This window comes from Trachurus japonicus, chromosome 1, assembly GCF_045865225.1.
Source record: "Trachurus japonicus isolate A0001 chromosome 1, Traja_1.0".
Taxonomy (NCBI): Eukaryota; Metazoa; Chordata; class Actinopteri; order Carangiformes; family Carangidae; genus Trachurus; species Trachurus japonicus.
This window is the reverse complement of record NC_140907.1, coordinates 34,715,652-34,742,468: the sequence shown is the minus strand read 5'-3', so window position 1 is coordinate 34,742,468 and position 26,817 is coordinate 34,715,652. Positions and strand designations below refer to the sequence as shown.

At 41.1% G+C, this 26,817-nt stretch overlaps 1 protein-coding gene across 1 annotated transcript in view; it reads left to right on the top strand.

The window, feature by feature from the left end:
- Window positions 1–26,817, top strand: part of LOC146992385 (slit homolog 1 protein-like) — a 127,174-nt gene that overhangs the window by 46,832 nt on the left and 53,525 nt on the right. The window contains exons 5-10 of the mRNA XM_085785906.1: window positions 6,906–6,977; window positions 7,104–7,175; window positions 7,287–7,358; window positions 8,621–8,784; window positions 10,600–10,747; window positions 14,174–14,245. Of these exons, the coding sequence (XP_085642032.1) occupies window positions 6,906–6,977; window positions 7,104–7,175; window positions 7,287–7,358; window positions 8,621–8,784; window positions 10,600–10,747; window positions 14,174–14,245 (600 nt within the window). The remainder of the gene's footprint in view (window positions 1–6,905; window positions 6,978–7,103; window positions 7,176–7,286; window positions 7,359–8,620; window positions 8,785–10,599; window positions 10,748–14,173; window positions 14,246–26,817) is intronic.

Sequence of the window (26,817 nt, the reverse complement as noted above, 5' to 3'; positions counted from 1 at the left end):
TGGTTCACTGGCCTTTAGCTCTCCCTCTGAAATGAAGCAGAAAAACTGGACGTCCTCTCCTTTGCTCCTCTGTCTCTTCCTATCTGTATCACCATCACTCTTACTTTTTCTACTTCCCACACTTTTCCTTTTCCCCCCTCATGTCTTCTGTTATTGAACTACCCGTTTTTTGTTTTTTTTACTCTCTAATTTATGCTCTCGTTTCCCCCCTGCATCCTTCTCCATCTCCATCTCCATCTCCTGCACTCTTTCACTCTGTCCATCCATCTTCCTGTCCTCCTTTTGACCGCTCCGTCACTCTGTATTTCCCTCAGCACCTCCTTTACTGGTCGTTTCATGTCACTGCTTGTGGCTTCACCACCTCAGACAGTGTCCTATACTATTATTTTCTTTTGTTGGTTTTTTTTAAATTTTAGTTCAGCTTCCTCTTGGTTTTTATCTCGGTGATGGATTTTATTTCGCTGCCGTTAACCACTGACCTCGCCGTGACACTTCCTCCTCTGGTTTTGGCCACACAGGAGAAACCTCTGGGTTTTCCTGCTGCAGATGAAGAGCTGCAACAGACAGAAAACTGAACAGAGCAGCAGCAGCTCAGCAGTCTGACAATAGAGACCAGACGACGGCTATAGCTGCAGTAATGGATTTTCAAGGCTGCAATGCACAATATGCACATAAAATAAAATTGTTGGGTTGAAGGAACATGGGGAGAAACGTTGCTATTCTTAGCTCCTTTAACTCCTCCGTGACCTGCAGCTGCCTAGCCTACAGTACAGCATGGTGTGTTTAACTTTGCACTGAAACTCACACTGGTCTCAGATCTGAGCCGTAAACAACAGTTAACTCTGTACACTGCAAAAACTCAAAATCTTACCAAGAATATTTGTCTTATTTCTAGTAAAAATGTCATTTCTAGTCAAAACAAATCTAATTTTACTTAAAATAAGACTCATCACATTTAAAAAGTAGCTTGTTTTTAGACACTTTTTACTTCTTTCAAGCATATTTTCACTTGAAATAAGTAGAAATATCTGACAGTGGAGCAAGTTTTTCTTTCTTATTACAAGCACAAACAACTTGTTTTCACTGGCAGATTTTTCTACTTATTTCAAGTGAAAATTTGTTTGAAGCAAGTGAAAATTATTTACAAACAAGTAAATTTTTAGGTGATGAGTCTTATTTTAAGTGGAAAGAGATTAGTTTTGACTAGAAATTAGACATTTTGACAAGAAATAAGACAAATATCTTTGGAAAGATTTTGCTTTTTTGCAGTGTATTGAAGGGGGAAGACCACACTGTTAACTAGAAATATCTCACAGAGTCAGTCCATCTGAAGTATTTCACAACCTACTTTAGTGAAGAAAGGTACGACTTTGATACATGTTGGGAACTAAATTCACTGTTGCAGTTTTTACATTTTCCATATTTTCCTTCTTCTTCCTCCTCCTTCTTGTCTTCTATGTTTTATTTGAAGTGTTGATCCCTAAGAGGATGTTTTTGTGGGTTTAAGAACCAAAAACCACCGCAGTGTAGATTTCCATCTCCTCTGTCAGCTTCTCTCTCTCTCTCTAGTAACAACAGGTCGGTGTCAGCCAATCAGAAGAGAGGAGGAGGCTCTGAGTCTCTCTTCTGATTGGCTGTCTGTTTTATGACTGATCCAGATTTCAGAATAAAACATTCACAGAAACCAAATCCTGCAAAGTTGTTGGATAGATGGTGGATCCAGGTGGTGAGGGGGCGGGGCTTAGTTGTGACATCACAAAGTGACAGGAAGTCCTGACGGCTGGTTTTAACCCTCCTGTTGTCCTCCTGGGTCAAGGAAGGAAGGGAGGAAGTTAGGAAGGATGAAGGGATAGATGAAAGGAAGGAAGGAAGGAAGGAAGGAAGGAAGGAAGGAAGGAAGAAAGGAAGGAAGGAAGGAAGGAAGGAAGGACAAAGGGAAAGAAGGAAGGAATGAAGGATAGAAGGAAGGAAATAAGGAAGGACAAAGGGAAAGAAGGGAGGAAGGACAAAGGGAACAATGGGAGGAAAGAAGGAAGGGGAAAAGGAAGGAAAGATAGATAGATGGAGGGAGGGAGGGAACAGATTGGGTCAAAACAGAAGGAAGAAGTAAGGACGAAGGGGTAGGAAGGAAGGAAGGAAGGAAAGATGGAGGGAGGGAACAGACCAGGTTAACTGGATCAAAAGAGGAAGGAAGGAAGAAGAAGTAAGGACGAAGGGAAGGAAGGAAGGAAAGAAGGATTGTGGAAAGAAGGAAGGGAAAATGGAAGGAAAGAAGGAAGGATGGAGGAAGGGAAGGCTTTGATACTTTCACAGTATTAATATAAAACCTAGAGCTGCTTTATAATCAAAAATAGACATGGAGATCTCACTTTTATATGTTATAGCAGCCATTCTCAACCTTGGGGTCCCGACCCCAGTTGGGGTCGCGAGATGATTTCTGGGGGTCGCCAAATCATTTTGGAAAAATATAAATATGCAAAATTAATTAATTAATTAATGTAGCGTCCGACCGGACGTTAAAAGGACGACGAGCGACTCTCAAACATGCATTGTATTACTCAAAACCAGTTACTGTCGGCCGTAACTACACCAAAACAATAACAACGAACCTGTCCACTTGTCTCATGTCTGCCCTTCTCATTTCACACAGACACCGCTCTCTCTCTCCTGCCCCTCACCTCACCTCATCACCACATAGGGCCATGCGTTCACAGACAGTCTGAAATCGCAGAACTTAAACTTAATCATTAGGCTACTTAAACATTATAACAGTAAAGGTCGTTACAGAGAGTTGTTTTAGTTGTTTTTTTTCGCTTCATTGTTTGTCCAAAATTCATTGTATCAAGCGGTATGGTTCTGGTCTGTGCGCGTGAGATTCTGGTAAAAACAGGTAATGGAGACACCTTAACTTTGAAAAAAAAGTCTCAAATATCGCAAAAACATTTTTACGCTCTCATGAGGTGGTTTTCCAGACGTTATCGATATAAACGTGTATCGTAAAAGTACTATTGAAACACTTATTTACATTTACACGTCAGTTGAGTTGTGTGTGTCCAGCTGTGTTGACTGGAGGGGATAAATGAATGACATGTTTCTTGGCATGCATTGCTGACCTGGGCATTGTTTCTTAATAAATTAGAAACATTTTTCTTATCATTCCCCTTTTCCGTGCATGGTTGAAGGAGACTGGCTTGCATCCACGCTCCACTCGCTCCTGCGCCGACAGGTCCTCGCATGTCACATAAACCAGCCCGGGTGTGTGGACACCGCATCAACTCGCCACCCGCATCTATTTAAACTCCGTCACTTTGTTTTGTTCTTTTGCCCTGATGAAAACCTCCAGGTCGAAACATTGGCCATGGAGACAAAACTACAGCAGCCAATAGATTTTTTCAGCGCAGGGATCAAGAACTAAAAAGGCAAGGCTGTCGCGGACAGAAGTGCATGTTAAATTGGGGGTCGCGACTCAAAAAGGTTGAGAACCACTGTGTTATAGGACCTTTAATACAACACGTTTCCAGCATTTTTATCATCTTTACTGCGATGAGAATGAGTACAATTAAAAGGAACCATCCTATTCTGCAAGAGGGAAAGTAAAAACCCCACTAGATTCAGATTCATTAGATCCTGCTGAGTAGTCTGAGTCTCTGGCTGCTTGTGAAACCAGAACATGTATTATATCAGCAGCAGTCCAGGTCTGGGTAAGTGGGTGTTTCCTCTGCTGTCATGCTCTCTGCTTTGACCCTGACGTTAATGGAGTGTGTCTGAGGTCCTCCAGGGCAGCCAGAGATGATGATGCACATCCTCCTCTGTGGTTTATCTCAAACTAAAACACACACACACACATGCACACACACACACACACTAATATTTTTTTCATCCCTTTCGTTTTGCTTTTATCTGCCGCTGCTGCTGCTGCTGTTGTTGTTTGTATATCCGTCCTGTCCTGCGCTGTCTGTCTCGCCGTCTGTCTCGTCCTCCTCTCTGAACCCGGCCTGTTGTTTTTTTTTTTAACAATATTTTTTTATTGAAATTTCAAATGTATTTCAAACTCAACATTAAAGCAGAAGTAAGCTGAATATTTGTGTTAATAGAAGTCTTAAATAGTTATATCTTCCGACAGCAATCACTTACATAGAGTGTTTGGTCTGAAACACGGGTCTGTCAGTCACTCTGCTCTGCTCTGAGCCGAGGAGAAAACTTTCCTTGTATCCTACAGTTTTTATCCAATGAGGAGAGAGAACGGCATAAAGGGGCGGTCCTCTCTGTGTGTACAGCCAAGGGATGCGCGTGAATGTGGTGACGTAGGGACGAGGACCAATAGATCCATGACGAGGGCGGGGGCTGCTAACTCCATCGGCTGACAAGACGTTATGGTGCGTTCAAGGCAACCCGTAACTGGTGTTTTTCCGACCTGTGAAGTCGTACCAGTTCGATCTGGTACGAGTTCACGGGTCGGAAGTTACGAGTGGCCGTTATAGTGACTTTCACAGGTAAAACAGGTCGGAAAAACACGAGTGGGTTGCCTGGAACGCTACAAAGTCGTAAGTCGAGACTTGAAGCTGTAATTTACGGTTTCAAAAGCCTGCCTGGAACGCAGCATTAACCAAAACGACCGGATCGTTTACTTCTGCTTTAAATAAAAGGCAGGATCATTTCATAACCTGTTATTCAGACAGTGTTATCTGTTTCATTGGTCAGGAATGACACAAAGTCAATCATTTTCGATTGTTTCGTTGTTCTGATGAAGTCCTTGGGGTATTATATTCCAAGTATACAGATTGTTGACGTCAAAGGAATGTTACACTTAACCATCCGTGATAAACATTTAACTACATTTTCCCAAAATAACAAAATATTTTAGAGCATTCCCATATAGGCAGTGAATCAGAGTCCCCTTTTCAGTCAGACATTTAACACAAACATCAGGGATGTTAGGGGAGATATGGTGAAGTTTTGCAGGGGTTATATAAACTCTCATTAACCATTTATACTGAATTCATTTTAATCTTGTGTTAATTGAATTATTTTGCGCTTTTAAACATGCCTTACGCCAATCTTCTTCACTAATATCTACTTGTGTGTCTGTTAACCCGGCCTGTTGTAGTCAGGGCCGTTGTATAGGGGAGAAAGGTGATGATAATTCTAGGGGCCCAGCGCCCAGTAGGGCCCATAAAAAACCCCCAGTAGTCTAATCTTTGTATGACTGATTTATTCTGCATAAGACCCTGACTAATTCTCATAGTACACTGTAAAAACTCAACATCTTTCCAAGAATATTTGTCTTATTTCTTGTCCAAATGTCTCATTTCTAGTTAAAACTAATCTCTTTCCACTTAAAATAAGACCCATTACCTAAAAATTAACTTGTTTTTAGATCATTTTCACTTAAATTCACAATAAATAGAAAAATCTGCCAGTGAAAGTAAGTTTTTTGTGCTTGTAATAAGGAAGAAAAACTTGCTCCACTATCAGATTTTTTCTACTTATTCCAAGAGAAAATCTGCTTGAAAGAAGTAAAAAGTGTCTAAAAACAAGCTACTTTTAATATGATGTGTCTTATTTTAAGTATAATGAGATTTGTTTTGACTAGAAATGACATTTTGACTAGAAATAAGACAAATATTCTTGCTAAGATACTTGAGTTTTTTGCAGTGTAATGCTGCATTAGCATCAAAACAAAGAAGGCTAAATAAAAAACGATAATACATACGTAGTCTAAGAAAAAAAAAAGGAAAAGTTAGGGGGAGGGGCCCACTTTAGTATTCTTTAAGGGGGCCCAGAATTCCTAGCAACGGCCCTGGTTGTAGTGCTCGTGACCCTCTCCGTCCTCCAGACTGCACCCGGCCGGAGGGAAGAGCTCCATTAAGATAAAGAGGAACCGGTGTTTATAGAGTCGTATTACAACCAGCTGGTAATGGTGCGGATCGGCCGGAGACTTGATAGTGGAAGTACTGTACTGTAGAGGCTGCAGCAGGATGAGCCTGTGTTTACCAGCAGGGATATTAAGACCTAAAAAAAACAGAAACAAATAACAAATCTTCATTCATCATGTCCGCTTCAAATATTTATCTCCAAGTTTCCCTTTCAAATGGTTTGAAATGTTTGTTTTCCTTCTTATATAAATGTTCCCTATTCCCAGTTTGTCATCCGGCTTCAACAGATAAGAAGAAGATATAGAAAGGAAATGAAATTAGCAATAATAACACCACAAAACAACCGAACCATCAGTGAATAAGCACATTACTGAACAGTAATGTAGATACATTTAAGGTCCCATATTTTTAGGTGAAACCAAATCTCGCAAGTTATATATAGTTTTATACTGTATGGAGCTTTAACACAAAGATCTACCTTTATTTTGAAGGAGCTTTAATACAAACGTCTACCTTTATACTGAAGGAGCTTTAATACAAACGTCTACCTTTATTTTGAAGGAGCTTTAACACAAACATCTACCTTTATTTTGAAGGAGCTTTAACACAAATGTCTACCTTTATTTTGAAGGAGCTTTAACACAAACGTCTACCTTTATTTTCAAGGGGCTTTAACACAAACTCCTTCAAAATAAGTGGAAACAGATTAGTTTTGACTAGAAATGAGACATTTTGAAGGAGCGTTAACACAAACATCTACCTTTATTTTGAAGGGGCTTTAACACAAAGGTCTACCTTTATTCTGAAGGAGCTTTAATACAAACATCTTACTTTATTTTGAAGGAGCTTTAACACAAACATCTACCTTTATTTTGAAGGGGCTTTAACACAAACGTCTACCTTTATTTTGAAGGAGCTTTAACACAAACCTCTACCTTTATTTTGAAGGGGCTTTAACATATATCTACCTTTAGTATGGAGCTTTAATATAAACTTGGATGTGTTGTTCTCTGTGTGTCTGTTTTCCAGTGACCTTAGTGAAAACGCCATCCAGGCCATCCCGAGGAGAGCGTTCAGAGGAGCTACAGACCTCAAAAACCTGTGTGTGAAAGTCTACACACAACACAAACACACAACAAACACACAAAGCAGACAATAAAACTGGTGGATAATAGACAAAGCTGAACTGTGTAAAGTAGTTTTCTCTGTCTCTCTCTGTGTCACCAGGCAGCTGGATAAAAACCACATCAGCTGTATCGAGGAGGGGGCGTTCAGGGCTCTGCGCTCTCTGGAAGTGCTGTGAGTCTCATCATCTCCCTCGGCTTTTGTGTCAGGAATATAGAATATAATATACTGCAGATAACCATCTCTGTCTCCTCCATCCTTCCCTTTTCTCTCTCTTTCCTCCAGCACTCTGAACAACAACAACATCAGCAGCATCCCAGTCTCCAGTTTCAACCACATGCCGAAGCTCCGCACCTTGTAAGTCCCCTCAGCTCCTTTTAGTCTACTTGCCAGCCCATTCGGCCCCATTGTGAACCCGGAAATGTTGAGTACCCCAAAGTTTTATGTTAGAAATATATAGTATGGGTCCCCAGTATTCAGAAACTGCCGGATGCTAACTTATATATATTGGGCAATTAGCATAACTGACATAATTAGCATAAATTAGCATAATTGCCTATATGGGCAATATTTCAACAAAATTGACTTGGCTGATCTGGGCAACATTGGAGTGGTTTTAGGGGTTATTGATGATGCTGAATCCATTTCTGACATTTTCAAAATTCAAAATGGCTGTCTAAACCGGAAGTGACCAGATTTTAACCGCCAGTGGGCCGATTTTGATGGATTTCAAAATCTGGTCACTTCCGGTTTAGACAGCCATTTTGAATTTTGAAAATGTCAGAAATGGATTCAGCATCATCAATAACCCCTAAAACCACACTAATATTGCCCAGATCAGCCAAGTCAATTTTGTTGAAATATTGCCCATATAGGCAATTATGCTAATTTATGCTAATTATGTATGTTATGCTAATTGCCCAATATATATAAGTTAGCATCCGGCAGTTTCTGAATACTGGGGACCCATACTATATATTTCTAACATAAAACTTTGGGGTACTCAACATTTCCGGCTACTCATTGTTGGCAAGTAGACTATTTCACTACATTACCCAGAATGCTCCAGTCATAAGACAAGTCAGACACATAACGCCATTTTTATGTCTCGTTACACATTATTAGGCAGGCCTCCTCACTGTCCATTTTTAAAACTCATCTCAAAACCCATTTTTATTCCTTGACTTTCAACTCAGCATGAGACTCTACCTCCTGCTTTAGTGTTTTATGGTCTGTTTTTATTTATTGGTTTTATTTTAATTGTTTTATTTAAATTTTAAATTGTTTTATTGCTTTTAAATTGTTTTAAAAGCAATGAACAATTATTATTTCATATTTATTTTTCTGCTAATTGTGGTTGTTTTAAAGGGCTCTATAAATAAATTTGAGTTGAGTTGAGTTTCATTCTTGTTTTTTTTCTCAACCTCTTTAACTCCATCTTTTTAAAATCTTTTTCATTCCCTTCCTCTCTTCCTTGCTCCCTTCTTTCCTCTTTCCTACTCTATCAACTTACTTCCCTCTTTCCTCTTCCTTATTCGTTCTCATCTACCTCTCTGTTCCCATCCTTTCCTCTCCTCTCCTCTCCTCTCCTCTCCTCCCTCTCTTCCCTGTTTTCGCAGCCGTCTCCACTCCAACTCTCTGCGATGCGACTGTCACCTGGCCTGGCTGTCTCCATGGTTACGGCAGCGGCCGGCGTTGGGCCTCTACACCCAGTGCAGCTCTCCTCCCACGCTGAGGGGCCTCAACCTCGCCGAGCTGCGCAAGAGCGACTTCGCCTGCTCAGGTGCGTCATCGTTAATCATCATCATCATCATCAGCAACAACAGCAGCAGCAGCAGCTTAACTTAAAGGGATACTTCACCCAAAATCAATAATTCACCAATTTTCTACTCACCGTCATGCCAAGGAAGGGTTTGGAAAAACTTTCGGTAACACTTTACATGACATAACAGCTGTCATAAACATCAATGAATACTTATGACAGCTGTCGTTAAGTGTCATTCGGTAAGTTATGTCACTTTTAATGCAAAGTTGACATTGTTTGAGATGTTTTTGTTCTGACAACTTGACATAAAGACAATTTAAACTGTCATAGCAGACCTAATTGCCAAACTTAAAAAAATTATGTCAAGTTCTCATAACAAGGACATCTCAAACAATGTCAACTTTGCATCAAAAGTGTCATAACTTACCGAATGACACTTAACGACAGCTGTCATAAGTATTCATTGATGTTTATGACAGCTGTTATGTCATGGTTATGACAGTGTTATGTCAATCTTATGAATACCTATTCAAGTAAAGTGTTACCAAACTTTCAGAGTCATCAAAACGCTTTAGGAGTTCCAGGGGGGGTCCGGCTGGCAACGGATTTACATATAATGGCGGCGGATAGAGTTCACTTTTGAATGGTCCAAAACACACACTATGAAACATCCAGATACCTCCATACTGCTCGTCCGTATTGACCCAAGGGTCCTGAAGCTGCCACATGGAAAAGTTGTTTGGAAAAAATTAATGTGATCTCTGTTTTTATCCTTTTTGTAGTAGTAGCGCCTAGTGGCTCTGTGAGATTTGCTGCAAGATGTTCTAACGTGTTTACATCAAACATCCAATGGTTTACAACAACGAACGAACATCTTGCAGCAAATCTCACGCAGCCACTTGGAGCTACTGCTACAACAAGGCTCAAAACAGAGATCACATTAATTTTTTCCAAACAACTTCTTCATGTGACGGCTTCAGGACACTTCAGTTGTTTTAGAGGTAAATACAGAGACTGTTTGATGAAAAACTGTCCCTGAAGGCAACGCGCATCAGTGGTTTTGCATGAATTTCCCTCTGGTAACGTTCTGTTATTATCTCATAGCGTGGTGAATGTGCAGGTCACAACTTGTCCACCAGAGCGTTGTGGAGTTGTTGGATTGTGTATTTGATGAGTTTGATGAGGGAAACCAAGAAATCCCATGAGCCTCCGTAGCGTAAATCATGGAACAATCTTCCAACTAATCTGAAACTTTGTACAGACTTCAATGTTTTCTCCCGGGAAGTCAAACAATGGATCCTAAGAAATCAGTCATGTCAGCATTAATCATGAGCCTAAATAATTTTTAACCTTGGCAAAGTGTGAAGTATTTTAATAACTGTATGTTTTGTTAACTGATATGAAATAGGCCTATGTCCTGAGTGTTTGTGATGTGTGAGAGGGTGTATTATGCACATGTGTATGGATGTTTAGAACGCTATGTAAATTGATAATTCTTACCTTTCTATTGTTCTTACTCACCTGCCCAGGGACTACGGATGGAAAGTAGCTAATAAGCTAAATCCGCTACAAGGCATCTCTTCTCATCTCGAGACTAATGTTATTTTGTACATTGTCCCTGATACAAATAAACTTATTAAACTAAACTAGCTCTGAGCAGCTCGCGGCTCTGCTCCGCTGTTCTAAAAATAGCTTGCACCGACAATTAAAGGTAACGAACCTACTGCTGCTATGACTGTAGGGATTATGGCAATGTGGGCTAATTTGCCAAAATGTTGAACTATCCCTTTAGAGTGTGTGTGATAGAAGCCGGTTTGTCTTCCTGCTCCTCAGGTAACGGCGGCAGCGCCTTCGTGCAGCCGTGCAGCCTGGCGTCCGGCTCCTGTCCTCCCATGTGTTCGTGCAGCAACAACATCGTGGACTGTCGGGGGAGGGGCCTCACCGCCATCCCAGCCCACCTGCCCGAGGCCATGACCGAGATGTGAGTGTTTCTATCAGTTTTCAGTTTTTTACTATGGCACAGCAGTTGTTTAAAGTCGTCCGTCCCATTCAACTTCTTCACATTTGGAACAATCATTCATCTGGATTCAAGAAAAAAACTAGACTTTCGTGGTCAAAGGTCGAAGAAGTGATGACCTCACAAGACGCAGTTTTGTCCTTGTGAACACAATACTTCAATAATCCTAAAAAAAACAACTTTAAATCGATGACTAGGGATGTCACGATTACTTGTTTTCATAATTAATTGCGGTATTAAACACCACAATTAATTAATCGTAAGGATTTCTAAATACCGTCACTTTCCAAAAAAGGTTATGTTGGAAACACGGAGGCAGATGTGCACCAAAGTAAAGTTAAATGTAAGGAATACTGGCATTTACCTAACGTAACGTACAGTTGGTAGGAATTTAAAACTTAGCATGTCATTTGTGATAAAAAACAAACAAACAATTAAAATAAACTTAAAACACTTGCCCTGGAGGATTAATAATTGGTTAAATATTGATAGTAGATACTAATAATAATAATATTTAGTGTAAATAATGAGTAATGTAATTATATTTTGACTGTATTTGATTTTTCACATTCATATGTTGTGAAATTAATTAATGCATAATAATCGTAATACCGTGATTATTTCTCTGACAATAATCGTACAAAGAAAAGCTATAATCGTGACATCCCTATCGATGACATATTCACTTCTCGTCTCCTCCTGTTACTAACCAGCATTTTATTATGGTATACAATCTAGACAACATGAGAGCTACTGTCATTGGCTTGTCACAGTGATAGTTTTTAAACATTTTAAACAACATCTTAATAATTTCATTTTTAAAACATTCAAACATTATTTGTATTTGTTTTGATTATTTAATCTTTTCACAAAAATTGCACTTTTTTTTTTGCAAAGGACCCACTTTTGGCAGCTCACAGGTTTGGTTTGGTTTGGTTTGGTTTGGTTTAGTTTAGTTTAGTTTTAGTTTATTAGTTTAATAAGGGACAGTGTGCAATTACATTATCATTTGCAGGAAAAAATGAAAAGATGGTTGCACCAGATTTAGCTCACAGCTAATTTCCATCTATAGTCCCATTTGAAACCGTGCTGTAGGTCTAATGGATGTAAAAACCTTTTGTCAAAGTCAAATTTGTAATTTCAGGCTCACGAGGAGCTTAATAGATAAAACTGATTTCTGTTTTGTATTCAGATGAGTCAAAAAGACAGAAGATACATTAACCAAAACCTCTATATTACACTTTAAATGAAAGTGTTAATAGTTTTACTGAAGCAAAGACAAAAAGAGCCCGATCCAGTTTAACTTTAGGAGCTGCAGTGTTTCTTATGTAATTGTTCAGGTTTTTTCATTTGCTCTGCAGATACTAATAAAACATCCAAACCTGCTTTAACCGAACTCCTCACTGAAACACCACACACTCCATTAATCCTGTTTCACTTCAGCTGGTGGTCGTCCGTCACAGCCGGTGGGAACTTGGACAGAGTAAATGTAACGAGTGGATTTTACGGGTCATTACGTGAAGCTCACATCGGCTCTGTCTGAACTGAGCCCAGAGATGAACTCATGTCTGCTGGAAGCTGTTGAGACGAACTGAGCATCGTCGGCTGGAAAATGCAAACTCCAAACTCCATTAGTTTGGTGGGAACATTAGCATAATGAAGATTGAGAACGACTGATTCATAAATAATGACGATGATGATGAGTCTGTAGGATGAAGAAAGAATGTCGTCATTGGCGTTTCTTGGTCCGTCGATCACCTTGACGACTCCTCGGGTCGGGTTCAGGCTGCGTTTCTTCATCAGGGTTGTGAGTTGGGGTCTTTTTATCGCCTTGTCTGACGGCCGAGGTGTAATTGGCCAGACAGGACTCTACATGGCAGGTGATGTTTTGGCTTCCTGAGGCCACGGCCGAGCCAGAGCAGATGGTGCTGGGCGACTGTAGCCTCCATACTGACGCAGTGGTTCTCAAAGTGGGGTCCGGGGACCCCCAGGGGTCCTTGAAAAGGTTCAAGGGGGTCCCCAACATTGTCTTGAAATTTAACCACTTTTTTCTAGAATTTTTTACGTTTCTTTTCGAAATTTTACCACTTTTTTCTAGAATTTTTTAAGTTTCTTTTCGAAATTTCACCACTTTTTCTAGAACTTTGTAAAAACTTTTTTGAGAAATGTTTACCACTTTTTTTCTAGAATTTTTTCTTTTTTTTATGAAGTCCTACATCTATTTTTCTAGAATTAAAGAAAAGAGAATTTTTACCACTTTTTTCTAGAAAATGTTTACCTTTTTTTTTTAGAAGTCTTACCACTTTTTTCTAGAATTTTTTTAAAAACTACATTTTTTTGAGAATTTTTACCACATGTTCTAGAAATATTTTAATGTTTTTGGAGAAATTGTACCCTTTTTTTTTTTTTGCAGAAATTTTGAATACTTAAATTTTTTTTTGTTTTTTGCAGAAATTTTACCACTTTTTTTCTAGAAAATGCTTACCTTTTTTTTCTTTAGAAGTCTTACCACTTTTTTCTAGAATTTTTGAAGTTTCTTTTAGAAATTTTACCACTTTTTTTATTATTTCTTTTTTTTTCTTTTTTCTTTTTTTTTAGAAATTTTGAATACTTTTTTTAAAAAACTTTTTTTTTTTTTTTAATTTTACCACTTTTTTTTCTAGAAAATGTTTACCTTTTTTTTTTAAAAGTCTTACCACTTTTTTTCTAGAATTTCTTTAAAAATGACATTTTTTTGAGAATTTTTACCACATGTGCTAGAAATATTTAAATGTTTTTGGAGAAATTGTACCATTTGTTTTTGCCGAAATTTCTCTATAATATTTACAAAAATTCACGCCATTGGCCATAATTTGAACGTACAGTACATTGACTAAAACAGTAACGTCTTTCAGTCTCCTTCAGAACAAATATTTGTGTATTTCTGGTGTTTGCTTCAAAATGTTGTCCAATGGGGGTCCGTGGCCTAATTTGTGACAAATTAGGGGTCCTTGATGTAAAAAAGTTTGAGAACCACTGCTCTACCCTTTTTGTGGAGTTGCCATACTGTGAACACCGTGTCCACAGTGCTGCTCAAACGTCCTTGTCCAGTAGGAGACTCCTGCCCGTTCACATAATGTGCCAAAGAGTGTTCACTTACATTAAGATGGTTGATGCTCTGTTGCCTTGTCTGATCACGAAAACCAGCTGTAAATGCAATAAATAATGCGTAGATTTCCATTTACACATTTTACACAAGCTAAGATCAAGACATGGGCCTCATGTGGAAGGAAACAAGACAAAGCAGCCTGTGTGCACCCACTGGAAATGGAAGTGAAAGGACATTGTCAAAAAAAAAGAAGTTTATAATAATTCTTCTCCTTCTTTCTCTCTCTCTCTCTTTCCCTACAGTCGTCTGGAGCAGAACGGCATCAAGTCGGTTCCTCCAGGAGCCTTCACCTCCTACAAGAAGCTCCGGAGGATGTGAGTCCATCACTTTATGAATTATACAGTATATTAAAAACATTACCATCAGATCAGGCTGAAGCAACACTGAACCACCAACTCCGAGCTGGTCCAGAGCTGAGGGGCGGAGTCACCTGACCAAACAGGAACAGAGAAAACAATGAACCGCCATTTTTAAAAAACGACAATGAGCGAGTCAGTTGCATCGACTAAAAAGAGAGAAATTGATCCTAAAAACAAGTTGTTGTGCTTCCCAGCGAGCGCCACGCAGTCACGTGATGATGTTTCACACTGACGTAATGACTGATAATAATAATATAAAACAGACAAGAGACAATCAGACAAGAGAAGAAATTATTAGTAAATTTACTTAAAGGGATAGTTCACCCTAGAATGATATTTCGCTCATTATCTACTCACCCTCATGTTGACTAAGGGCTGGAAGAAGTTTCAGAGTCCACCGTCCCTTCTCTGAGTTACAGGGGGTCTTAGCGTAGCAGTGCATTTCAAGGCAACGGTAGCAAAGGGACACCAGAGCTCTTCGTAAAAAAACACACACACAAAAACATCCAAATACCTCCATGATGCTCGTATGTAATGTCCGTCTTGTGCTGAAGCCCCAAATTGCGTAATTGTCCCGAAAAAAATTAAATAAGTCCACATTCCAAGCATGTTTGTAGCATTAGCTCCTAGTGTTGTTGTCCGCTCTTCCGCTGCCAGCGCGCATGCGCAAGGTTCGCACTGATACTGAAGACTCGAGTCGGTCTCAATTTTTTATTAATTATTAATTACGCAATTTGGGGCTTCAGCACAAGACGGACATTACATACGAGCATCATGGAGGTATTTGGATGTTTTTTTGTGTGTGTTTTTTTACGAAGAGCTCTGGTGTCCCTTTGCTACCGTGGCATTGAAATGCACTGCTACGTCAAGACCCCCTGTAACTCAGAGAAGGGACGGTGGACTCTGAAAATTCTTCCAGCCCTTAGTCAACATGAGGGTGAGTAGATAATGAGCGAAATATCATTCTAGGGTGAACTATCCCTTTAAAAGGATGGTGCATATTCTCATTTGTCCAGGTCATAGTATTTCAAAGGAGGTTAAATCGAAAGCAACTGGACTTAGTTATTTGTCTAGGAAGACGTTTCACCTCTCATCCAAGAGGCTTCATCAGTTCATGTAGCATCTGACCAGGCTGGGACTGGTCCAACTATCTGGTGTGGAGACTCACTATTTAACCTCTTGTGTGGGCGTTCACAAGGGTGATGATGTCACTGGTTCCCATTTGTGCTCCAAGTGCCAACGACAGTCGTTTAAATGACTGCCTTTGATGGAAAGTTGGTTTGGACTTCGTTAGTGCCTTATGTTGTTATAACGACAGTCGTTGGAGTCACTTGCCACTTGTGAACAGTAGTTGTTCTTTGAGGCTAGATTGTTGAATCTCCTGGGAAGGGATGAAAGGGCAGCATTGTAAATTGGAGATAGGTGGTGTCTCAGACCTCCTCCCCTGTTGAGGGATGGTTTCTCTGCTTTTACATAGATGGCTTCTTTAACTCCTCTTTCAAACCATCTATCCTCTCTGTCTAGGATTTGAGGACAGCAATGTCCAAATCTTGGATGAGAGGTGAAACGTCTTTCTAGACAAATAACTAAGTCCAGTTGCTTTCGATTTAACCTCCTTTGAAAAAAAAAAAAAAGAAAAAAAGAAAAAAAAACTTAAAAGGATAGTTCACCCAAAATTCAAATTTCACTCATTATCTACTCACACTCATGTGAACTAAGGGCTGGGAGAAGTCTCAGAGTCCTCCGTGGCTTCTCTGAGTTACAGGGGGTCTCGGCGTACAGATGTTACTGGTTCAAAATTGCGGACTTCACGCGTGGTTCACGCGAGACGCCACAAGACTCAGGCATTTTTTTTCTTTGGCGAGACAAGAGGTTTTAATGAAAAGCCTCAATGTGCGAAAACAACCACCAGGTGGCATCTGTGAGAACGGAGGACGACAGGCGGATGACTCAGTGATCTGTGCAGTAATCCACAGCTTAAACTCTAGGCTATTAAACTAGAACTAACTACTGTATACCCTGCCTAAATCACAGAAACTATTGTAATATGATAAAGCCTGTCTTGCTTTATGACTTGATGATTATGTATCACAAATTATGAAGGATCATCTGCGCAAGGCAAAGATGATAGCATCAACAAAACACGGCGTAACACACGCGGCTGTATGGGACAGGCTTTTATTTAATTCAGAACAAACCGCTTAGCAAAAATGGAAAACATAGTCTATAATAATTAATTGATCTGTTGTTTGGCCACTGTTTGAAAATAACCCGAATTATGAGCAAATAATCTGATCCAGAGCAGCAGTCATAATCAGACTTCTTCTAAATAAACCTAAACATTAAATAACTGGGTCAGGTCGGACCATGGGGTTTTTTTTTTCTCTTCTTCTTCACAGGAGAAAATGAGGTGCGCTGTGCTCACGGACGCGTTGATGTTTTGTGATTTATCTGCTGCCTTGGACTCTGCCCTTTATATATGTGCGTTCAGATTAACAATAAGACAAGCCATGGTTGAGTTTATTGAGTTAATAATCAGCATCTTAGTACCTCTGATCCGGAGCGATAGTGTTATGAAAATCGCTACAGTTGAACTGGTCTGGTTTTTAGCTGCTCAATCTCATTGTTTCAAAGAAAAGGGACTGATTTTTATAACGAAATGAAACGAAAACAATATTATATTGATACATTGTTGTAAAAAAAATCCAAAAGAAACGAAAATGAACTAAAGAAAATAACTTTCACACACACATTAAAACAGTGCGATTGGTTGAAAGCTGATAATTAGCCATGTGCTTATAAGATGATTGGCCGAAACCAAGAACAAAGCCGCGTGAATGGCCAATCGCCATGTGTTAACGGACACACATCGACTCCTGATCTTTCCTCGTCGCAAGCCTTGATGTCTCCGCTGGTTCTATCTTCAACCTCGGACAGCATTAACATCTCTCACCAACACCCCGATGTAAGCTTGAGGCAGAGGGAGGAGGGGGAGGGGGGCTGTCGGGGTGGAGGTGCTGAAATGGAGAGCTGTCCCCCACAAGGTGCTAAAGTGAGGGAGAGGAGTGAGAGATGTTAATGCTGTCCGAGGTTGAAGATAGAACCAGCGGAGACATCAAGGCTTGCGACGAGGAAAGATCAGGAGTCGATGTGTGTCCGTTAACACATGGCGATTGGCCATTCACGCGGCTTTGTTCTTGGTTTCGGCCAATCATCTTATAAGCACATGGCTAATTATCAGCTTTCAACCAATCGCACTGTTTTAATGTGTGTGTGAAAGTTATTTTCTTTAGTTCATTTTCGTTTCTTTTGGATTTTTTTTACAACAATGTATCAATATAATATTGTTTTCGTTTCATTTCGTTATAAAAATCAATCCCTTTTCTTTGAAACAATGAGATTGAGCAGCTAAAAACCAGACCAGTTCAACTGTAGCGATTTTCATAACACTATCGCTCCGGATCAGAGGTACTAAGATGCTGATTATTAACTCAATAAACTCAACCATGGCTTGTCTTATTGTTAATCTGAACGCACATATATAAAGGGCAGAGTCAAGGCAGCAGATAAATCACAAAACATCAACGCGTCCGTGAGCACAGCGCACCTCATTTTCTCCTGTGAAGAAGAAGAGAAAAAAAAAACCCCATGGTCCGACCTGACCCAGTTATTTAATGTTTAGGTTTATTTAGAAGAAGTCTGATTATGACTGCTGCTCTGGATCAGATTATTTGCTCATAATTCGGGTTATTTTCAAACAGTGGCCAAACAACAGATCAATTAATTATTATAGACTATATTTTCCATTTTTGCTGAGCGGTTTGTTCTGAATTAAATAAAAGCCTGTCCCATACAGCCGCGTGTGTTACGCCGTGTTTTGTTGATGCTATCATCTTTGCCTTGCGCAGATGATCCTTCATAATTAAAAATAAAAAGTCCAGGCCGGCTGCATGGCTGACGGTGTCACCACTCTCATTATCACTGGCTGTTTGTGTTGTCTGTCAAAAAATGGATGAATGAAACCTATCGACTTTGTATCGGCCGCGTCTTCTATCGAGGGAAAGTTATTTAGCTATCCTATGTTTTATCGCCCAGCCCCAAAGTGACACAGACCCGTTCATTCACAAGAAATCATCCAGCTGCACTCTCAAACAAGGTGCGGAGTGAGAAATCTGCGGCACTACTGCACAGTACTGTAGTTGGCTCATTTTAAAAACACATTTTGGAGATGACGAGACAGATGACCAAAAAAGAGAGTGAGACGTGGGCTATAGTCTACTGTAGCTGCCGTCGTTACATTTTGTAATTGAAAAACTAGGCTACTATATTATTTACTGTCTGCAGCTAGTTCTCCTTTCATCCTCTTGTATTCTGTATCATGAACAGCGCCACTCCTAATCGCGGCTACATTGTGTGACTGTCAGCATTGTCCCCAAAACGTCTGAGCAGTATTTAGTACGGTGCTGCCACCTAGAGGAAAACAGTTGTGGTGAAAAGACACGCGTTCACGCGATCCTGCATTGCAGGAAAAACCCCGCAATTTTGAACCAGTAACATCTGTAGCAGTGCATGTCCATATAACGGTTGCAAATCTTGCGAGATTTGCGCACTGACGCTGGCGCAAATCTCGCGAGATTTGGACAGACCAGGAAGAGGAGCTTCCGCTACAAAACAAGCTTGAAATATAGATTTATTTAATTTTTTCGGAACAATTTCGCATTTCGGGGCTTCAATACAAGAGGGACATTACATATGAGCAGCATGGAGGTATTTGGTGTGTCTTTTTGTTACAAAGACAGTTGGTATCCATTTGCAACCGTTATATGGACATGCACTGCTACGCCGAGACCCCCTGTAACTCAGAGAGGCCACGGAGGACTCTGAAACTTCTCCCAGCCCTTAGTCCACATGAGGGTGAGTAGATAATGAGTGAAATTTGAATTTTGGGTGAACTATGCCTTTAGGAAACAGATTTTGTGAACTTTTTCAGTCAGATGAAATCTAGTCCGTCTCTTGAGTTTATGTCAATAATCCAAACGCTGTCAACAATGTTTCTCTAGATTTCTCATCATCTTTATCAGATTTCAGACTAAAAGACGTCTTTCTGAGCTGTTAATCACATCTATTAAATGGAAAACTGCTCCTGAACCTCGGCGGTGATCGTGGCTGCTTCAGTTCGTCCACCAGCAGCAGCTGAACAGGATGATGTCATTTTAATTTCTGACATTAAAACCTCTTTATTTTAGTTTTTCCTGCTGCAGCAGTGAAACATCATCATAGAGATATTTTCTTTTCCTCTCATATTTATTATTGTGACATTTGGAGGATTAAAGGATCATCATCCTGTAGAGGAGGAGGAGGAAGAGGAGGAGGGGGGAGGAAGAGGAGGAGGGAGGGGGAAGAGGAGGAGGGGGGAGGAAGAGGAGGAGGAAGAGGAGGAGGGAGGAAGAAGAGGAAGAGGATGAGGGGGAGGAGGAGGAGGAGGGAGGAAGAAGAGGTCTGAGATCAGCTCCTCCTCCTCCTCCTTCCGTCCTTCTCCGTCTTGCCCTCCTCCTCTTCCTCCCTCCACCTCCTTCTCCCCCTCATCCTCCTCCTCCTCTTCCTCCTCCTCCCCCTCTTCCTCCCCCCTCCTCCTCTTCCCCCTCCCTCTTCCTCCTCCTCCCCTCCCTTCCTCCCCCTCCTACTTCTGCTTTTCCTCTTCATATATGTCGCACGTGCTACATCAAAACATGCCTTCTGCCCTGTAGCATAGCTGCTATGGGTGAACAACAAGAAGAAGCAGAGCAGTTCATCAGCTGGTCACTTGTGGAAACGTTTGTGAGCATGGCGAGTGAAAGAGTCGGAGCTAGAAGATGCAGCAGCGTTGTAGGTCTGCTGTATGGGACCGCGTGTGTGTGATGATCGCGACCAATTAGCGATTTAGTGCGTTTAGCATTTATTAGCTCCAGCGCGACCTGAGAGCCCAAATGAGACTGTGGCAGGACGCCTCTGCCTCTGTTTCACTTTGTGAAACTTTATTTATATTTTCACTTTATGTTGCTGGTAACTAATGTGGTTGTAAAAGTAGTAGGCTATAGGCTAAAGTTAAAGCAGAAGTAAGTGGTCCGGTCGTTTTCGCTAATGCTGCGTTCCAGGCAGGCTTTTGAAATCGTAAATTACAGCTTCAAGTCACAACTTACGACTTTGTAGCGTTCCAGGCAACCCACTCGTGTTTTTCCGACCTGTTTTACCGGTGAAAGTCACTATAACGGCCACTCGTAACTTCCGACCGGTGAACTCGTACCAGATCGAACTGGTACGACTTCACGGTCGGAAAAATAAGAGTTTCCTTGAACGCACCATAACAGTCCTCGTCCCTACGTCGCCACATTCACGGCGTTCCTTGGCTGCACACACAGCCCTTCATGCCGTTCTCTCTCCTCATTGGATAAAAACTGTAGGATACGATAAATGTTTTCTCTTCGGCTCAGAGCAGAGCAGAGTGACTGACAGACCCGTGTTTCAGACCAAACACTCTATGTAAGTGATTGCTGTCGGAAGATATAACTATTTAAGACTTATATTAACACAAATATATCACTTACTTCTGCTTTAAATTATTTTGTATGCACTAATTCAAGGGGCAGAGCATAAGAGACATTTTTGCTTTTTATATTTTATAAGATATAATTTTTGTAAGAACCACAATTAATAAATATAGGTTATATATTTCAGTGAATAATTAATTGTTCTTGGCATTTGTTAGATAACTTTCTTTGCCCAATAAATTAAAGTCATGTTGGAACTATCAATGTCTCCTCCCTTGCAGCCAGAATCTCACCTACTTTTAACCTCAGACTGTCACAATGATGTATCAGATGTCAGACTTCAGTTTTAACTGAAGACATGATTGATTTTCCCAATGATCAACGTATACCGAACCGAACCAAAAACCGTGACCACAAAACCGTGAACCGAACTGAACCGTGGATTTTGTGAACCGTTCCACCCCTGGTAAATATGTCACGCCTGTTATGTAAAAATGAGTTGTTTAAAGTGATGCTTAAGTCACTTTAAACAACGATGTTTAAAGTGATGTTTAAAGATGCTTCTTCTGTATCTGAAAACATTTTGAGTTCTTATTCTATAATTGTATTACATTATGTATGAATTACACTTGCTGATGTTACTGTGTTAAGTGATGAGCTGCATTAATTGTCCTCTGTAGAGGAGGTGACGGGCCTTTTTAGGGTGTGCTACAACTCTCTGGAACTGTCAGCCTCTGTAGCACTAGTGCTATGTGCTGAAAAAGTTAACGTACAGCCCTCCTCTTCCCTGTGGTTTTCCAGCCCCGACATAACAAACAGCCCCGGTTGAAGTTTCATCTTGGAGGAGCGCTTGATTTCTGTCAGCCTGCACACTAACACACTAACTCCTCCTCCTCCCTCCTCCTCTTCCTTCTCCTCCTCCTCCTCCTCCTCCTCCTCCCTTTATGGGCCTTGCATGAGGAATAAAACCCGTTTATCATTGTGATCTGGTATTTAGGTTTTTTAAAACCACAATAATAACGTTCACGACTTCTTGACTTTCTGCCCCGTTCGACTTGTTTTCCTTTTTTTTTTTTCCTCCTCTGTGGTTTTCTCTCCGTCCACTCTCCTCCTCCTCCTCCTCCTCTCCTCTCTTCTCCTCTCTTCTCCTCTCTTCCTCTGCCCATTTCCATCCTCAGACGTTCCCTCGCTCCATCTTTGTCTAACTGTGGTTTTCCTTTTCCTCCTCGCCGTCCGTCTGACTGACTGACTGACATCATCACTGTGAGACCGTCCTGACTTGATTACATTACCAGTCTGGCTGAAGCAGCGGTTTTGTCCCGTAGATTCACTCTGACAGCTGAGCGACGGCCGTGGCAGCAGAACAAGGCTTTTTTTATAATCTTAACATGTTGCGGTCGTCGCTGCCCGAGCCAATCGGACGTGAGCGAAACGTCAGGAGAGCGGCTCGGCGGCTCCCACGCGGCCCCGACTCGAGGCTCCCACTCGTTTTTATTTGATTTGATTTAATATGGGTAGGATTCAAACAAAAAAAAAAGGGAACAATAAAGCCCTTCATGCATCTTTGACCCCCAGACGATACCACATGGAAAAGTTGCACAAAGACAAAAACGCACCATTAAAAAAAAACTCTGTCTTCACGAGAATGAACTCTCTCTCAGTGCAGTAAGTTACAACGTCTTTTAAAACAAACAAGACCGATAATTAAGTTGTTTGGACGTCTCCTCTGAATAACGACGCCCTGGGTTTTGTACAGACGTCCAATAAGATTTACAAACAGAGTTAAAGGGATACAACTGTATACAACTCTGTCTGGTAAACGTTGTGTTATTATCTCATAGCGTGGTGAATGTGCAGGTCACAACTTGTCCACCAGAGCGTTGTGGAGTTGTTGGATTGTGTTTTTGATGAGTTTGATGAGGGAAACCAAGAAATCCCATGAGCTCTGAGCAGCTCGCCGCTCTGCTCCGCCGTTCTAAAAATAGCTTGCACCGACAATTAAAGGTAACGAACCTACTGCTAAGACTATAGGGATTATGGCAATGGGCCAGTTTGCGTTGAACTATCTCTTTAACTATAAAGCACCTTGAATGTAGCTCAAAGTGCTTTACATGAGGATGAAATCAGAATAATTACAATAAAATAACAATAAAAATAGAAAATACACATTAAAAACAGTTACAAAAAGTAAAATATTAAAGAAAAAAGTTGTAAAAACTGTTAAAGAGGTCAATGTTAGTACAATAGAAGTTCAGTAGAGGTTGAATTAATTTAAACGAGACAATAAAAACAGGTTTTGTTGTAACAGATCTGTACAGAAAACTTTTACAGCTCACTCCCGAGTCCATGACCAGCAGATAGACACCATCCTTTCGACTGTGCATGCAGTAACGAGGGAGATAGAGCCGTATCGCCCGTAATTAGCTTAGCTCAAACGCTGGAAGTGTATAGGTAGTGTTAGCCTGCCTCCACCTAAAGTCGCTAATTAGCTTAGCTCAAACGCTGGAAGTGTATAGGTAGTGTTAGCCTGCCTCTAGCTAAAGTCGCTAATTAGCTTAGCTCAAACACTGGAAGTGCATAGGTAGTGTTAGCCTGCCTCCTACCCGAGCCGAAATCAGCAGTCAGAAGCTGATTTTATTTTAGCTCTAAACTCAGTAAATATATCACTTTATCCACATTTCAAACATTTTTAGGCGAGAAAGTAGCCGTTTAGATCAGCAGTGTGTCGTTAATTTGTCTAAATACCAGCTGTTTACAATTTTGTTCTGACGAATTCGGCGTTACTCAAGCTAGCCGTTGTGACCAACGCACTTCCGGTTACTTTCACAAAATAAAACACCCGTTGCCCTTTACATACAGAAAACCATGACGATAGAATTTGTGCTTTTACTTTGAAACAGGAAGCTAACCTACCCTCGATGTAGCTAGCTTGAACCAAAATAAACCGTCTTAGCTTGAACCCTCTTTTGACCGATCTCGTCCCGTTACCGGCATTTGACCGCTCAAGATGCCTTACCGGAGAGTTTTGTCAGCTCTGAGACGAAGATCGGCCCGCCGGTTTCCGTTTAGAGTTGCTGAAGAGTTTCTCTGATGACTTTAGGTGGAGGCAGGCTAACACTACCTATACACTTCCACAGGGTTGCCAACTCTCACGCATCTGGCGTGTGTCACACGCTTTTAGGTCCTGTCTCACGCTCTCACGCCACTCAAACAATTCTCACGCCAAAATCAAGCGATTTGGCAAAAAAAAAAAAAAAAAAAAAATTAAAGCAAGCTTGGCACTCATCAATAGGCTGTCTGGTTGGTGTGCGCGATGCTTATCCGCGTGTCGATTGGACGGCTGCTCAAGCCTGTGATCACAGCACAGTAGGACGGGGAGTTGTCGATCCGCGACCCCCCCCCCCCCCTCCCCAACAGCGGCACGGTGCTGAAGCCTGGACCCAACTTGGTCCGAATCCGATGGCCAAAAAAAAGAGGGAGAGAGCGAAGCCCGAGACACAACCTGACCTGACCGAGTTATGTTTTCAGACTGAACGCGGCTGGAACTGACGCCTGCGGTCGGGCTGGTTGGGCCAGTCCGTTGAAAACTATAAAACAAGATGCAGACTGGGTAGCACAAAAGTACAGCCAGGCAGCTCAGTCCAGAGAGCAGAGGAGAGAGAGACAGCGCAGCAACAGGTGTGTGTGTGTGTGTGTGTGTGTGCGTGTGTGTGTGTGTGTGTGTGTGTGTGTGTACGTCTGTGTACTTGTGTGCGCAACTGCGCATGCATGCACGTGGGCCATACCTGCAAACTCCGAATGGGTATGTAGAATGTTTATTACAGAAGAGAAACACACATTTCAGGACCTGACTTGTATCATCAGGCTGTAATAGAAGACTGAAAATCACAGGACATGTCTGTTCTGTCCTTTCATATATTAATAGGCTCAATAGGCTGGTCCAGGCCAAAAGCCACAGCTCCCCACTAGACCAGTTTCATACACTCCAGCCATACAATGATAGGAACCACAGATCTGCTTTTTTTCCCTCTTATCTGAAGCAAATGTTGTGTTTTCCCTTTATTTTCTTCTCAGAGTACACCAGAATGCTTCAAATACATGTTAAAATCACAATTTTTTCCTGGGGGGGTGCCCCCAGACCCCCCTAGAGGGATATACGTATTTTGTCACCTATTACACCTCTAGCCTCCTCAGTTTGCAGGTATAATGTGTGTGTGTGTGTGTGTGAGAGAGAGAGAGTGTGTGTGAGTGAGAGAGAGAGAGAGAGACAGAGAGAAAAACTACAATAAACATAACTATTATTATTATAGACAACCCCCCCCCCGCCAACAGAATCTCACTCCAGCCCAGGACCAAAAGTTGGCAACCCTGCACTTCCAGCGTTTGAGCTAAGCTAATTAGCGACTTTAGGTGGAGGCAGGCTAACACTACCTATAGACCCTTTCAGAGAGTATAAACAAATACAGGTGTTACCAAGGATACTAATTAAGGCTCCATTCCATTTAGTGTAGCAGAGCGTTTTCTAATGAGCCACACCTGTCTTTGTTTATACTCTCTGAAAGGGTCTATACACTTCTAGCGTTTGAGCTAAGCTAATTAGCGACTTTAGGTGGAGGCAGGCTAACACTACCTATACACTTCTAGCGTTTGAGCTAAGCTAAAGCGACTTTAGGTGGAGGCAGGCTAACACTATACACTTCCAGCGTTTGAGCTAAGCTAATTAGCGACTTTAGGTGGAGGCAGGCTAACACTACTTATACACTTCCAGCGTTTGAGCTAAGCTAATTAGCGACTTTAGGTGGAGGCAGGCTAACACTACCTATACACTTCCAGTGTTTGAGCTAAGCTAATTACGGGTGATATGGCTCTATCTCCCTTGTTGCTGCACGCACAGTCGAAAGGATGGTGTCTATCTGCTGGTCATGGACTCGGGAGTGAGGCAAGACATGAAAAAAAAAATGTTTGCGTATCCCTTTAAACAAGAAACAGCCACAAGACATGTTGAAACAACGACATCGCCGCCCCCCCTGGTGCTCAGAGCCGGATAACACTGGTTAAAAACATGATGAAAGATTAAGTAAAAACATTGTAAATATGAAATATAAAACAGAAAAACAGAAGAGAGTTGATAATAAGTTGAGATAAAATGATAAAAGTCGGTCGTGAACCTGTGAATCAAGAGTCTTCGAGCCTCAAACACAAAGTCTGAGTCATGTGACGAGGAGAGAAGATGATGCAGGTCTGACTCTGTGTACCAGACAAGGACTGGTTTTTAGTTCAAGTCGAAATCTTGGCTGCAGAATAAAGACTAAAAAAGACGAGACAGGAAAGAGACGATGAAGACACGAGGAACATGATTTAATGTCAGAGACGTCTTGAGCTCAAACGTTACCAGACAGAGTTGTTTTAGAGGCAAATGCAGAGACTGCTTGATGAAAAACTGTCCCTGAAGGCAACGCGCATCAGCGGTTTTGCATGAATTTCCCTCTAAAACAACTCTGTGTGGTAACGTTGTGTTATTATCTCACAGCGTGGTGAATGTGCAGGTCACAACTTGTCCACCAGAGCGTTGTGGAGTTGTTGGATTGTGTATTTGATGAGTTTGATGAGGGAAACCAAGAAATCCCATGAGCCTCCGTAGCGTAGCTCTGAGCAGCTCACGGCTCTGCTCCGCCGTTCTAAAAATAGCTTGCACCGACAAATAAAGGTAACAAACCTACTGCTATGACTGTAGCGATTATGGCAATGGGCCAATTTGCCAAAATATTGAACTATCCCTTTAATGTTTTTCTTCTTCTACTTCCATTTCTTCTTTGCGTGGATGTATATTATCTAATTTGTGAATTAATTCTTTGTAAAAAAAAAAGGGGCAGACAATATAAGTTTGCTTATTTCTGCCCCCTTTCATTCAAGAGCTACAGTATTGTCGTTTTTTATGAGTTTTATTTTTTTGTTTTTATGCTCGATATATGAATGAAAAAAATACATAAACTAAACTAA